Source organism: Paramacrobiotus metropolitanus, unplaced genomic scaffold (genome assembly GCF_019649055.1).
Source record: "Paramacrobiotus metropolitanus isolate TYO unplaced genomic scaffold, Prichtersi_v1.0 Parri_scaffold0000125, whole genome shotgun sequence".
NCBI lineage: Eukaryota > Metazoa > Tardigrada > Eutardigrada > Parachela > Macrobiotidae > Paramacrobiotus > Paramacrobiotus metropolitanus.
The window spans coordinates 236,321-251,734 of NW_026570345.1; the positions used below are offsets into that span (position 1 = coordinate 236,321).

The 15,414-nt window shown below is 41.0% G+C and overlaps 1 protein-coding gene across 1 annotated transcript; it reads left to right on the forward strand.

Annotated features, from left to right (window-relative positions):
• Positions 1 to 13,239: 13,239 nt before the first annotated feature.
• Positions 13,240 to 15,021, forward strand: LOC129598585 (cysteine-rich venom protein pseudechetoxin-like). The gene is made up of 6 exons (XM_055496562.1): positions 13,240 to 13,346; positions 13,401 to 13,610; positions 14,008 to 14,144; positions 14,210 to 14,295; positions 14,435 to 14,523; positions 14,589 to 15,021. The coding sequence occupies exons 1-6, from the start codon at positions 13,298 to 13,300 to the stop codon at positions 14,750 to 14,752; spliced, it is 735 nt and encodes a 244-aa protein (XP_055352537.1). The 5' UTR covers positions 13,240 to 13,297; the 3' UTR covers positions 14,753 to 15,021.
• Positions 15,022 to 15,414: the final 393 nt, after the last annotated feature.

Genomic DNA, 15,414 nt, shown 5'->3' on the forward strand with positions numbered 1-15,414 from the left:
TACCCATAACGTTTTTTCTGAGCACAAATGAAAAATGAAAGCAGATTTTGCTTTAGCTGATATACTTTAATTGTAATAATGTTTTGTAATTCGCAAATAAATTTGCAGTCAGCTAATTAACGTGAGGCAATCAAAAATAGTGATCGCACTTTGTTTGACAGATATGTGGAAACTGGAAAGTGGTAGTTGTCAGCAGTCAGCATGGTCCGTGCTGGTAGACGCATTTAAATCTTTGTCTCGCGAATGATCTGGTTGGCTGACTCCTCTACTCACATTTTTAGTTGAAACTAGCAAGTTATTAAGTACAGTGCAATAAACAGTATTTTTTATGAAACAATATTCAGAATCCTAACGATTTTCGGTAGTGTCAAAAGCATTGATGCAGCTGTGTAATATACAGTAATCTACGCCTGCTGCGAATGCGAGACGGAAACCACGTGACTAGCTTACCACGTGGTTTAATATGTGAATTGGTCAATTTAGGCGCTTAAGGAAAGTGAGTTGAACGGGTGGCTGAAAAAATCTCAGCCTTCGTTTTCGGTTTATTTCTCATGAATCACTTATCGCATCGCGAATTGTTCAGACTCACTTCGATAAACAATCTTTGTGACTAACCAAAACAATAAACCTTGTTTCAGGAAAACAAACCGTGCTTGATAAAAGTAAGGCCAGATGAAACTGTGTAATTATTGTATCCCAGCTTGATGAAGTCAGAATCTTTTCGTAATTCTTTTACGTGCGTCATGTTCGAATACCTTTGACTGGTTCAGGAAGAAAATTGCCATTACATTTTACCAACAGGAAAATGTTAGTTGGCACGGTGATTGCGCCGATTGAGCTATAAGGTCAGCAAATTTTGAGAGCTTACTGTAAGAATACAGTTTTTTAGCTACGTACTTCGTTTTTCGCTGTTTTTGTTACCAGTTTTTGCTGCGCAACAGGCGCAACACGAAATGCCGGCTTAAGTGAAAAATGTAGCCAAGGTATTGTCCTTACAGAAACCAGTTTGATCCAAATAAATTCCTAATGCACTGAAGGAAATTTACTTTTAAGCGGATCTCAGTGGATTTTACGAAAATTTGATGGGTTGGGTCTCGATTCTCCCCTGTCCTGGTCAAATAGGGCCACTGAAAGTTGCATTGGTGAACAGCAAAAAAAAAACAGGGAACAACTCCTCCATCAGAAACAGGAGTTAAACTCAGGGTCAGTCAGGTTTAGGAGTTCGGCGAGTTTGTCTGAGTAGCGTTGTGTTCATAACACTTTTTATATTGTTTTATCGTTAAAATCGCATGCTGTACGGTACCTTACAAATCGCGGCTAGATTTTTAAACCTAAAAAGCCGGCGGACTTCTAGTAATATCGTAACTCAATAAGTAGGCGCGGCATTCTCTGCGTTGATAGTACTCGTTTCTTAACAGTTTGTACGGCGAAAGCAGTTTATGATAAAGTATCGAAAGATGCAGTTGCTGTAAATTCTAAATTAAACGCATTGGGTTTTGATTTTTTTACGAGTTTCGGGAGAGGGATGCTTAAAGCCGCGATGTGCATTTAGTACGAGGGGATGGGGCATATTTAACATATTTAAGTGACGCGCCTATGATATCGCAGCTTAAACGAGAAAGATATTATTGTTATCAAACGCACTGATCTGTAAACACTAAAATTATCAGGACAAGAATCGATGATTCAGGGTGCGCCGAAATTGATTTGACGCCCCGGAGTGATAAACTAAGAGCGTGAGCGTTTCTATTTCGTACGCACGGGGAGACGCTTTTAGCATTGATTTTGAGGGAAAGATGGGCGTTAAATTCGGATTTTACGAATATATTCTTTGTAACGTAGCACCAGCACAGTTTAAGATATGGTCACCAGTACAATAAAACTTTCAATTGTACACGATGCTGGTCGACAAACGATACAGGCCTGTTACGATACTACGAAAATAGTTTGTGAATGTCATCCTGACGCAAATCAAATCCTGGTTAAAGCGCCGTTCTGTGTTTAGCTGCCCTTATCTTCGGTTTAATACTTGTTCATCGTCTTGAGTTTTGAAAATCCAATTATTCTGATGAATGTAATATATTTTTTACAACGAACAAAACCTAAGCCTTTTGGGCGAACCAAAGTTGAAGTATTTCTTGCACCCTAAAGTTTTATCTTTTTTTACTTGTAGTTGAAGAGTAGGTGCGCTTAATACTTTATCAAAATACAGCAAATCATTATTATGCTTGAAATCACTTAAAGATCAAAATACATAGAAAACCGCATATTTTGGGAAACGTTACATAAGGAACCAAAGAAGCTATCTCACAAAAGCGTTAATTAAGCATTTTAAATGTTGATTTCTTCAAAGGCGGCGGTTTTAAAATCATGCTGCTATCACAAAATATGATTAGCATTGACAGTAATATAATTTTATCCACTGTTGAGGTTTAGGTTGAATTGCTCCCACTTCCTTGTACGACCAAACAAACCATGTTGTAAAAGAAAATACATCGACATAGTATAATATATGGAGTGGTAGGTAAGCTAGGTTTACAAACCGCTTTCGCTGTGAAATCGGCGTTAACCGAGAAAAATAAAGCTCAGTGACCTTCCGGGTTTGCGGTGTCAGAGGCCCCGGGGTCTGAGGGTGCAGACCACAGTGATTTCTCGGGTTGAACTCAGGTCTTGGAGTAGGTGAAGAAAATTAAAGTCATTAAAGGTCAACACAGCGACCTTTTAGGTTCGCCGCGTAAAGAACTCACGTTTTTTGGGGGTGTGAAAACATTAAATATTACTAAAGGTTAGATGTCACCCTGTTCGTACCACGGAAGAAACCGATACCCTTTTGTGCTACTGTATTCCATGTATCTGTAAATATTTTGGTTGTAATCTTATGTCCGCTATAATTTGATTTCACTGTTCTCTGCCAATCAGCCGGTATCCCTTCCTAATACCTATTCCCTTGTATTCCTACCGTACTAACAACTTATTAATTATTTAACATTTATGTATTGTTGCAGTCTTTTTTAGTGTAGTTTCGACGATGCACTTAAAGCATCTCACCTGGATTGCTTATACAGCACTTCCAGGGAGCTAGACGTAAGGTCACGAAGCAGCTATGATTACGATTGCCAGAATAAAGAAACACAAACTCACTGTGCGGCCGGATCGCAGGCTTAACTTTATTAGTACGTCCCGTACGAACGGACGAAAAACTAAAATCAGGTTTAGAAATATGTAGAATGGGCATCTTCCGATACATGTGTCTAGTCATGCTACGCTCGTGGTGAGCTGGTCAGAACAGAAAGTCACACATGGTGAACCGCTTAGACAGCATTCATGCGCTTTAATATCGAGGTATTATCACGTATTCCGCAAGCACTCTGCCCGAATTCAAGGCGTTTCCTAATTTTTTATTTATGAAAACCAAGAACACGCTGGTGAATACATGCGGAATACGGAGAATACCGGGACACATTAAATGGAAGCTACAGTCATGTCTACAGCTATATGGAATACCGATGGAATAATTGGGATTACTGCTGAATGCCAAAGGTACTTTGTCATAGGGGCGAGATTGATATGCCTTCAGAGTGTGCCCGTACGGCGTACTCTCACTTACACTACCTGTATTCTGCCTTTATTCCTAAAGTATTTTCCTCGCTTATCTCGCCTTCATGACTGATTTACTGCAGCTTCTTGCAGCATGTCAGCGCATTCCCACGTATTCGGTCTGTGTTCAACACGCATTCACCGCTCCAGCAGAAAACTAAAGAGATTTAAAAAAATACGTTGTCAACATGGACTGTTGATGATGGACAGCATACAGGTGAATTCGTGGGAGTACGTTAATGCAACACAGTAAGACAAAGTCAGATGCACTTGCAAAAGGCAGAATGCAGTAAAACCTCTCCTTAAAAACACTCTTTATTTGGTACACTCGTCTATAACATTCAAAATGTAAGGAACTGGATAGTCTCGTAGACTGTAGCATACGGAAGATACTCTTTATAGAATTCACCTCTTCATAACAGCTACATACACTTTCCGCGGAACCAAATGCAGTTTTACGGGTGAAGAGAACCTCTGTATTACATTCAGCTGCGGCTGCATACTCTGACGGTACATACAGTAACGCGTATGTAATGTGATGCAATCACATTACATTAACGTCTGAAGGAAATAATTTTAGCAAACCCATTATATTGCTTTCTATAACTTTCTTAAAAGACAGTTAGTTAACAGTTAATTTCATCAAAAATTATATTTGGCATTGTATTTATTACGTTTTTAATGTCTTGTTAACTGCCGCAGTAATAAAATTTTTGTGGCCATCCCGCCAACACTTCACACTACTGTCCTTGCCCCCTAAAAACAACGCTGCCTTCTCTATAAAAATAAACCCGGTCATAACAAACGAACCGATGGAACCGTGTCTGTATTATATCGAGAGGTTTCGTATTAAGAGGTTTTACTGTACAACGTAAAGGCGCACAGGATAAGTGCGGGATGCATAAGAAAACAAGGTGAACTAAAAAGCGGCTGATTTTATAAAGTGGTACGAAGAACCATAGGTGCTGAAGGTCACCACAGGGACCTTTCTGGTTCGCCCCGTGAGGAACTCACGTCTTTGAGGGTGTCAAGAACCCGAAAGGTCACCATTGTGACCTTTCGGGTTCGCCGCGTGAGGAACTCACGTCTTCGAGGGTGTCAAGAACCCTAAAGGTCACTAAAGGTCACCGCTGTGACCTTTCGGGTTCGCCGCGTGAGGAACTCACGTCTTCGAGGGTGTCAAGAACCCAAAAGGTCACTAAGGGTCACCACTGTGACCTTTCGGGTTCGCCGCGTGAGGAACTCACGTCTTTTGAGGTGTCAAGTACCCTAAAGGTCACATTAGCGTTGGCTCTCCCCGTGAGGAACTCACGTCTTTTGAGGTGTCAAGTACCCTAAAGGTCACATTAGCGTTGGCTCTCCCCGTGAGGAACTTTGCACTTTGCATCACCTTAAAAGAAACGCGGGCTCGCTTCGCTCGCCCGCTTGATAATCATATTATTTAAATTTCAAACAAGTATTCGATAACTTCTGCTTATAAGCAAGGCAAATCAGCAAAAAAAAATACTAATGGTTGCCTTTTTTGTGGCATAAAACGCATCAGGCAGAAGAACATCACATTCAAACACATTATGGAACATTTCTATAAGTCCTTTGCTGTCAGGTAGACTTTTTTCGCTGTGGGCTTTCCGCTTTTTCCGCCGTGCAGTCAATGATTACATCCTACTTATAATTATAGAAAACTTGCGAAGCACATACGTACGTATAGAAAAAAACAGTACAGAGTACACCAATACCGTGTAATTTGTTTGCAACTGTGTAAGCAACAGCTTTGCAGAAACTTTGTTGCGCTTATACTTTCGACGTACTTTGCTCGGTTCGCTGCAAAAATCGTTAAATTAGGGAATTGTTCACATTGTTGCTGACAAGTTATGTTGTCTGCAACGTACTCTGTAATAATATCCTACATGTTAGTTGTTTAAAATACAGTACCGATACAGTGCAGGAAAAGCACAGTTGATGTTATACATAAAAAAATAAGGGGACGAATACACTGTGTTCATTCGAGCCGTACTACTTAATCAAACAAATTTACTAAAGACAGGTGCATTTAACCGATTTTGCAGCGTTGTCGTGAGATGTCCCCGGAAAGTTCCAGTGACCTCCCGCATGCATTGAAGCGGTGGCTGTGAACGACCAGTTGTTTCCCTGCAAGTTGTATGCTGTGAATATCTGCAGTGTACACCCCCGTGTAACCTTGACCGAGCTCGTTGTGCCGCCGGGATTCAGGTTACTGCTCTGTCCGCTGGGAATTTTGTAGAATCCGCCGGCATAGTTGGGGTCATTATACAGTACTGCGCACAGTTTTTTTACATGATATTGACTTCCCGGATGTCGGTGGTGCTCATCCCCACCCGTTGATCAATCGGCGTACTCTGCCAGGGCGACACGGGTCGAATTGTCCAGACGGTTGCGTTAATCGCGAAAGCGTAGTGCATGATTATCGTAGTGCATGATGGACCCATAGTCATACTCTGTTCCGGATGCGGTGACTTGGTTGGCTGCATATTTGTTGAAATTATGCTTATCGGCTGCAATCACAAACATGTAGATCAGGTATGGCGATAAACGTTACAGTATTTTTATTTATTTCAGAATATTGCTACTAGTTGCAAGTACCGTCAAAAACGATAATACCGAGGGCACTTTCGCAGTAGAATGAATATACACTGCTTTAGCACTTAACAACGGATGATACATCAGCAGATTATGGCTCCCCTACTGTTTTTGCATTTAGGGCTGCGAGATTATGTTATCGCTTGTTATTAGTATCATTAATCACTATCACCTTCGTGAATGTTGTTCCAGTGGATCTCCACGTGGGCGTCGCGATCGGTCCGGGATTGTTCATGTACAAAGCCAAGAGCGTGCAGAAGTTCATGGATGATAGTGCCAATTTCGGTACGACTGAAACAGCCGCTTGCCAAAGATAGGGTTTGTGGTCCGCCTATCTTTCGAACATAGCTTGAGCATCTGTCAAGCGACATAAAATTGAGTGGTTAGCGCTCACTGCAAACCCGTACCAAAATACTGCAAACCCGTACCAAAATGTCCCTACCCTAGCTTTTATACAATTTTACTTTCCATTTACTGTATATCGGTTGCACTTAATAATCACCTATGCTCATGTCGGATATAAATAAATCTCTGGATAGGCTTGTGCAGATACTTTTCTGAGTCTGTTGGTAAACGGTAATCAAAGGTTAAGGAAAATGGCCCGGTACATGGTGTCAAAATGGGATACATACACTAAAACTTTCTCCTGCGCGCACTCCGAATCATTATTTTGTAATACTTTATGTCATTCGAAAGCTAAATAATTTGTATACATTGTTCTGAAAACCGTTTGCGCGCGCAACATCCGGTTCCTGAGATATGGTGTTTTAAAATGGGCGAAAAGTTTAAATGCATTGTTGTGTACCAAAAGTCTGGTTATTATCCGATCTTCTTGAAACTTTTGCTGTAAAAGGCACATGGCCATGAAGTTGAAAGTGAACCAATATCAGATCCATAGCATTTTTTTCCGATTTTAAAATGAATTTCAAAAATTTTAAAATTCATTTTAAAATTATGGGAAAGTGCTATCTATGAAGCTGAAATTGGTTCACTTTCGACTTTATAGCCATGTACCGTTTACAGCAAAAGTTTCAAGAAGATCGGATAATAACCAGACTTTTGGTACACAACAATGCATTTAAACTTTTCGCCCATTTTAATACACCATATCTCGGCAACCGGATGTTGCGCGCGCAAACGTTTTTCAGAACAATGTATACAAATCATTTAGCTTTAGAATGACATAAAGTATTGCAAAATAGTGATTCGGAGAGCGCGCAACCGAAAGTTTTAGCGTAGTGTATCCTATTTTGACGCTATGTACCGGGCCATTTCCCTTAAGGAGAAGCCGAGAAGGAAAAACGTGCCACCTACCCAGTGCCTTTGATGATGTCAATATAATCCGCCTGAGTTTCCCGCTCATAAAAACGACTAAGGTCGGTTTTTGTTGAAATATCAGACATTGCACGCAGAATGTCGTTTTCTTGCGAGTAACTAAAAGCACCCGAAATCTGGTAATAAACTCTGCCTCCAGGCCAGAGCTGGTTGAACGCAACCGCTTTTCCAGGATTGGCCAGCTTGTTCTCCTGTCGCAACATTATAGACTTTAACTGTCCAATTGAAATAAAATGATCACATACGCGGTCAGACGCTATATTTAATCTAAGAGTTCCAGAAAGTTTCTGGCACGCGATCGCTTTGCTAAATATGTATTTGTCTAACTTACGTATTTTTCGGGCGCACCACAGTCACACTGCTTAAATATTACTTTCCTCCATAGTGTTGAGATACGAGAGCTAATTCAAATCACAGCAAAATGTGTATTACTGGGCTACTGTCGATTTCCTATGGGTCAGGAAAGCCACAGATTCGAATGCTTTCGTCTGGTGATGACAAATACGTATAATCGTACCACAGTTGGAGATTTAAGCTTAAAGTTTAAACTTTGTAATTGATTTTCAAGCGTAACTGTATACTCCTGTTTTTCTCAATAACTGATCACTCTTACTACACATTTCGGACAACTGGTTATTTACCGGCCCCAGGTGTAGCATGTAAAGCGTATCGGTTATATATAGAGAACTTTAGAAAGCTTCAGCAAAGCAGCATATCAAAACTTCGAAGCTACATTTCACGGGTACTAGGCTTCAGGGCCAGTTTCTTCTTCGCCCAAAGGGAGTTAAAATTACTGTACAACTACTGTACAGATGTTCACAAGAGAGTACTTCGGCATTTCTCAACAAAAGGTCACTCTTATTTTACATTCTGAACAAGTGAATCGGCCCCATGTGGCGTTGTCTCTGTACATGGTTAATTGCTGATGGCAACTGCAGTAACATATACAATTAAACCTGGATCCGGAAGTAAATTTTTTTATTTTACACCGTAAGCCAGCAATGTGTTTTTTCGCTCTGACCAGGGCACATAGGGGTCCTCCAAATTCAGAAAAATCTCATCGTTTGAAAAAAGATAGTATACTACCCAAGTATGCTTAAAAAATATTTTCAGCTGCTGTAATTCGGATACGCGTGGCCAGCGCAAATTAAAAGAGTACGCAATACCGCATACGTACTACCTATGTTATTTCAATCATCAATGCACAGCGCAGGCTTTATTCATACAAGCACTACATAGCAGTCACTGCAAGACCATTCGCATGGACTCGGGCAGCTGCACAGCACCGAGGCAAGTGAAACCCGCGTGCGGTCGTCCCTGTTATCGCTTTCAAATTGCCGACATTCAAAAATGTGCTATTATCTATCATGTGTTATTACTACAGTATGGGACAAAATGTGTAGTGTAGTGGCTACGCGCCATATTAGCGCGTAGCAACCCGCATGGCTGTGTTGACCTGTAGAGGATGCATTTTATGTGGAACTACGAGTATTTCATTATTCAGTATCTATCCGGCCAGAGTGGCACAATAAACATCTGTGCCAAGACGTGACAAAATGCGAAAACTTTCTTGTAATAATTAAATACACCAATCCAGAAATAGACAAATTTTGAAGTTTGACAACGGTGGAAGGGACCACCGCGTTCACTTACCTCGGTGCTAAGCAGCCGCCCGAGTCCATGCTAATGGCCTGCAATGACTGATACTAGTACTTCGAAGTATGCATAAAGCCTGTGCTGTGCATTGTAATAACATAGTACGTATGCGGTATTGCGTACTGTTTTAATTTGTGCTGGCCACGCCTATCTGAATTACAGCAGCTGAAAATATTTTTTTAAGCATACTTGGGTAGTATACTACCTTTTTACAAAAGATGAGATTTTTCTGAATTTGGAGGACCCCTATGTGCCCTGGTGAGATAAATTATACGAAACCAACGTCAGAATAAGAAGTACTGAATGCAGTCTACCGGTACCCTATCTGTGCTCTGTCATATGCAAAAGGTGAAAAGTAGACATGCATGATGCATCCCTAAATCCTCCTCGATGAACTCGAGTATATTACATCTTAGTTCAGTAGCGCGTTCGTGATATTCAGAATCATTCAGTGGTTATTCAGTACATTTAATACACTACCATGAAAGTAGAACGTCTTTTAATTGTTTATATCGTTAATTTTAGCGCAAAAGTACATAACAAAAGCGCTGCAACTTGTTTCGACTACATTATAGCTATGAGCGCAAACGCACAACCAAATCAGCAATAGTTATATTTGCTTAAGCTTGCGTCCAAGCGTTGGCGCTCGGTAATCGCTCTCTAGCTGGGCGAATATGAGAATTATGTACAGTCACAACTTATTTTTCTCATTTGAATTTGCTTTCATTATTGTGGAAAGCAGTCGGTTTCTCCTGGCTCCTGTGCGCCTTTACTACGAACGGACCGGAACGGTAAACAATTAATGACCAAATCTTGGTATCTGCGGATGTTCCTCAAGGACTAAAAACAATATACCGTGCAGTACAGTACACAATGGTAGTATTTGCTATTACCACATTCTTCACCAAATTGCAACCGGAAGGAAGTCAAGACAACACGCCCTGTTGACTCAACCATAACCACTATCGCATTCTTTGCTAGGTAGGAGCCACTCGGAAGGAATTCAGGATGTACAGGTCGAATAGATAACATTTAATTTGTGAGCTGTTCTAAAATTAGTGGTGTTCGGGCTGCGGGCCTTCTAAAAGCACTATTTAAACAGCGAATTATGGGAATGTGTCTTCACTTGCCCAGTTTGCTATAGAGTAACGACGTGATTAATTACTGTGCAGTTTATTTTAGCCAACATGGCTGTCTATGGCTGTTTTATTTTCTTTACCGTAATGTGCAACTGCCTTAGTGCACCTGTTGGCAACAACGGAACCCACAGTCCCATTTATCCAGAAGATAATTCGTCGTCTCCTCCAGGGTTAAACCTGTTACGGGCCATGTCAGATTTGGATAGCAAAGATGAGCCGCTTCTATTCGAAGGAGATATTTTGGGTGTCATCGAACCAGGTGACACTCTGGCAGATCTGGTATGTTTACACGTTATTCATTCAAAAAGTACAACTTTACCTCAAGTTTGCCGGCAGCCAACTGCGAGGGTTATATGACCTCTTCCAGTTCTCGTACTGGACAAGTGGGCAAAAACCAACAGTCGTTGCTACGCTTTACTCACGTGAGCGACCAAGGTTATGCCAGTCGCCATACATCGGAGCACATTAGGTAAAATTTAATTTACGTAGATCCCTTTTATGTACAGGAAAATTCATGTACACCAAAGTAATCAACATCCTAGGGTAGTGGTTGGTGGGTATCTAGGCAAATTACTTTCCGGAGAAATTTTAAGGCACTCTGCTCTTTCATATAATTAAGTCACTGTGTAGTCCCTGTGATGTTAATAAGTGGTAATTAACAGGAAATCAAGTTGAACAATCCAGGAAAAGCGGTTATGTTTAACAAGCTCTGACCCGGCGGAATAATTTATTACAATATCTCAGATACTTTCACTATGTCACAAACAATCGACATTTACACGGCAATGTGGTGGATAGAATTGACCGGCGTCATAGGGTTTGTTCGAAGAGAATCCCAGCCAGATTACATTGACATCATCAAAGGCGCCGGGTAAGTGGCTCACGATATATGTAAATACATCTCCGCCATTGAAGTTGTTTTTGCAATACCTGAATGGCTATTATTCTAGCTTTCTTCAAAATATCAGAATTTTTGAATTTAGACCCGGAAAATGTGCCCTGGTTAGATTTCAGAACGCTTAAACGTTAACCAGTGATTCCAAGTCGATTAACAGAAAATCTTCAAAAGCTGTTTGAGTAATATGGAGATCTGTTAAGCACCATACCGAGTATCAACCGTTTTGTTTTATTTTTTAAAACATTTCCAAAATTTTGGCGCTCAGTTTATACTTCCTGACGGTGATTAATTTTGAAAAGAATTACAGCGGCATACATTCCTTGTAGTTCAGCAACTTAAGTTGCCAGTTTGTCTCGGATGAGCTTTAAGAACATACAACAAAAATTCGATAGAACGCTGCTCGCTTCAACACGAGAATTGAGCTTCTACTAAATTTTACTACAGAACGCTATCGCAAGTTCGCAACAACAGCCTACAGCAGAAAAAAAGTGCTCGTCACAATAAAATTATTTCCTTGTTGACCTTTCATTGAATCGGTCTTGCAATATCTTCGGCGAAAAAGCAAGAATGAGTTTTTTGTCCTCTTGTGATCTCCTTTAGTAATTAAGTGCTCTGCAATGCACATTTTATACTGCCCACAAAACTTTGCTCTGCAGTGCACTGTTAGACGATGAAATCGTTTTTGATGCATGCGTTGACAGATGTTCTGTCTGCAGATAAAAAACATAAAATTTCAACAAATACGGAGCCAACCTAATCACCTTCCGGCACGGAGTACGACTTCGACTCAATCATGCACTACGATGACAAGGCTTTTGCGATTGACAAAGGTAACTGGACAATCAGACCCAAGGCGCCATGGCAGAATACGCCGATTGGTCAACGCGGTGGGATGAGCTACAACCACGCTGTGGAAGTACAAATGATGTACAAACAATAGGTGAAACTTAAAGCTTTTCAGCACCCTGCGCTCTGACGTCGCCGGAGCCAGTGTGCAGTATTAAGCCTTTTCTACTTCTGACATTTCAATCCTTAAACACCAACGACAAAAGTCGGTGCTTGTAAATCCCGGCTGAGGGTGTCAAAGATTGAGTTTTCCCTTTAAGCCAAAGACTGTCACGTTTTCCTGTTTCAAGCATTTACTACTTTTGTACCATGTTCAGACGTTACTACCATAACCACATCAAAATAAACTTCGTTCTTTATTATGTTCTGTTTCTTTTGGTTCAATCGGAGCAGTACAATAACTTGCATAAAACCGCCTAAACGCAATAAAATTCTAACACTACCGTTCTAAAAATTTTGCAGACTTTTCCTTCAGTAGAGTTATTTCTTAAGCAAGCAAATAGTTCTTGCCGATGGGCACTGGTCAGCTTGGATCATATCTGTTGCATCGTGAACAATGTTACGTGAATGCCTGCAAACTAGCTCGGTATCAATTGCCACAGATTCAATTTTTATTATGCAGTTGAGTGAAAGAAGTCATCGTGCCATGCATATACCGTAAACTTATCCAACCACTTTTTTAAATTAATTCTGGCAAATATAGCATTTTCTTTTTGAAATTGCAACCGAAAGTCTATGTAAACTGCAACCACACCTTCGGACGTAGCAAAAATGGCATTTGATGATTTATTCGTAGAACTGCTAGTTTTTAACAGACCAAACGATTCCCGGATGCCATTACCAGTAATGGATTGCGAGGAATCCATAAACAGTTTGTCGCAAATAAACACCGCTTTACGATTTCCGGACCGCTTTTCTTGTATCCTAGAGAGGAACATGAAAGCAAATCTTTGAATCCAGGCAGCTTTACGGCATTAAAACTTTAATGCTGTTGGCAAGAGGGTTTGCGGCTATAGTGCACAGCCAGTTGAAAGCCGAGTGAAATGGCTGATGCGTTATCTTTGGTCGTAAAACGAAATGTCGTGCGCAAGACGGCAGTGAACTCTTTGATAGCAGTTTCCGCAACGTTTATAAGCGAAGCAGTTGCAGCAATAAGGATAGTCTGCGGTTTGTCGGATGACTGATCGTATTTCCATATTACTGTTTTAAAATGAAGCTGCTTAGCGTGACCTTTATCCTGGCTCTTGGCTATGTGCAAGGTATATTTTTGTGACCTATCTGTGGTGCCATTATTTAATCAGAATGTTCTATAGGCCAGGTGGTGGATACCTCCATTAGCTCGGTGCAGCAGGCCATTGTGAGCCAGCACAACAACCTCCGCCGTCAAAAACCGTCAACCGCTATGTTCCAGATATCATGGGATGCGGAAACCGCGGACCGTGCACAGCAATGGGTGAACAAATGCAATTATGCGCATCCTCAGTATGGAACTTCTGATTATGACACATACATGAAGACATCCAGTAAGGGTCCAAAACTAGATTAATGATATGGCTTTACAACTCAAGTAATCAATATACTGGAAAGCAGCACCTTTTCTTGTGAACTTCCATACATTCGCGATAAGCTGATACAATCAGATTTTAGCTTCTTCAATATTAAAAGAGTTAAAAAAATCTGATGAGTACGATCCAAAATATTTGCTTTGCTTCTACAAGAAATGTTTCGGGAAATGCCCACCAGATTTACTTAAAACGTTACAATGACGTATTATGTGAAATCGTTCCAAGATTACTTTGTACATCATTATAATTATTACTATTGCGTCAGTCGAAAAACAAGTTTAAAAACATCGCGTTTACTTGATTATTAACGCAGTAGAAATTGCAGTCTTTCTTAATATTGTTGTTTTTTTCTTAGAATATTCTCTTGGTCAGAATATCGCCAAGAGCAGCAACGTCCTTAGCTGGAGCGATATTGTTAACCTGTGGTACAACGAGGTTAACAGTTTTACATTGGGTCAGAGCACCAGCGCCATGGTCGGTCATTACACACAGGTAAGATGCGCTCATGTTGTTTGATGAACTCAAAGACTGATGAACTGAGTAATTTCATCCTACAGATTGTGTGGAACACAACGTTTCTTCTGGGATGTGGATACAAAAATTGTGGATCTTTCAATTTTTATGCATGCGATTATGCTCCAGCGTGAGTATCAGCCTTCCTTACCTTAAGCAGTTTCGCAGTTTTCTGGCTACCTCTACGGTAGATAAGAGCGTATCAATTTTTATCTCGTAACGCGAGTTAATGGTACTATTATTAATATATTAACATTGTGACCTTTCAGTGGTAACGTTGTGCCTAACCAGTACAATCCGTACGAAGCCGGCACACCCTGCGCTAAATGCCCGACAGCCTGCACCAGCAACCTCTGCAGTAAGCCAATTTCTTGGTTGTACAAAATATCACTTTTCTCTATTGCATCGGTTAAATTGTTATAGCCAATCCGTGCCCATACACGAACGAATACAGCAACTGCGACAAACCAGACGGGGACTACGATGCGCTCTTCCCCGACGGATGCGACAATGCACCGGACTACCTAGCCGACTACAAGCAGTACTGTCAAGCGACGTGCAACTGCAAGGGAACCCTGTTGTACTAAATGGCTGACCGTATAGGCTGCATGCATCCAAGGATCATGCTGGTCCACCTGACTTCGCCTTGATTATAGCCCGATTTAGCACTACTGTTTTTCTTGACGACTGCGCTTTCATTGTTTCCCACGAACATTGTAACCAAAAATGGCTCAAAATCTAAATTTTTCGCTTAATGTTTGTTGATTCTCAAGGGTCATAAATCCATAGAGGTATGCAATGTTCGACGTGTCAGCTGACGTAAGTGGAATAACTAAATAAAGGGCACGAGTTCGAACTAGTAACAGAATAAATGTTCAGTTGAACTTAAAACTTGAAATAAGATTGTTGTAGCAGAGGCAGAGGGAATTAATCAGTGGAGGATTGCAGTTTATCTTGGTCAGACAGCGTTTTTATTACATATATACAGATGGTGCGTCTGTCGCCAGAACGTCTTCAAACGTTTTTGTCCGTTTGCAGCGGCCTTTTTCCCAATACCGACGCGCGTCTTGGTGCCGTCTTCCCACGGTCCGTAAGTCGAACAGGACTCAGGCCGTTAGATAAGGTTGTGTCACGCCTACCACGGCCAGTAAAAGCCATGCGTACATAAAGTTACCTGTTTCGAATAATTCTCCGCCGTTCCGGCATTTAAAATTAGTGACGTGGATTCAACCTAAGCGGTTGTTGTATC

Excerpts from the sequence above, each read along its gene's own strand:
- LOC129598585 (XM_055496562.1), top strand. The coding sequence starts at position 13,298 with ATGAAGCTGCTTAGCGTGACCTTTATCCTGGCTCTTGGCTATGTGCAA. Across the intron at positions 14,296-14,434 it reads GCATGCGATTATGCTCCAGC|TGGTAACGTTGTGCCTAACC; the intron begins GTGAGTATCAGC and ends GTGACCTTTCAG. Across the intron at positions 14,524-14,588 it reads CTGCACCAGCAACCTCTGCA|CCAATCCGTGCCCATACACG; the intron begins GTAAGCCAATTT and ends AAATTGTTATAG.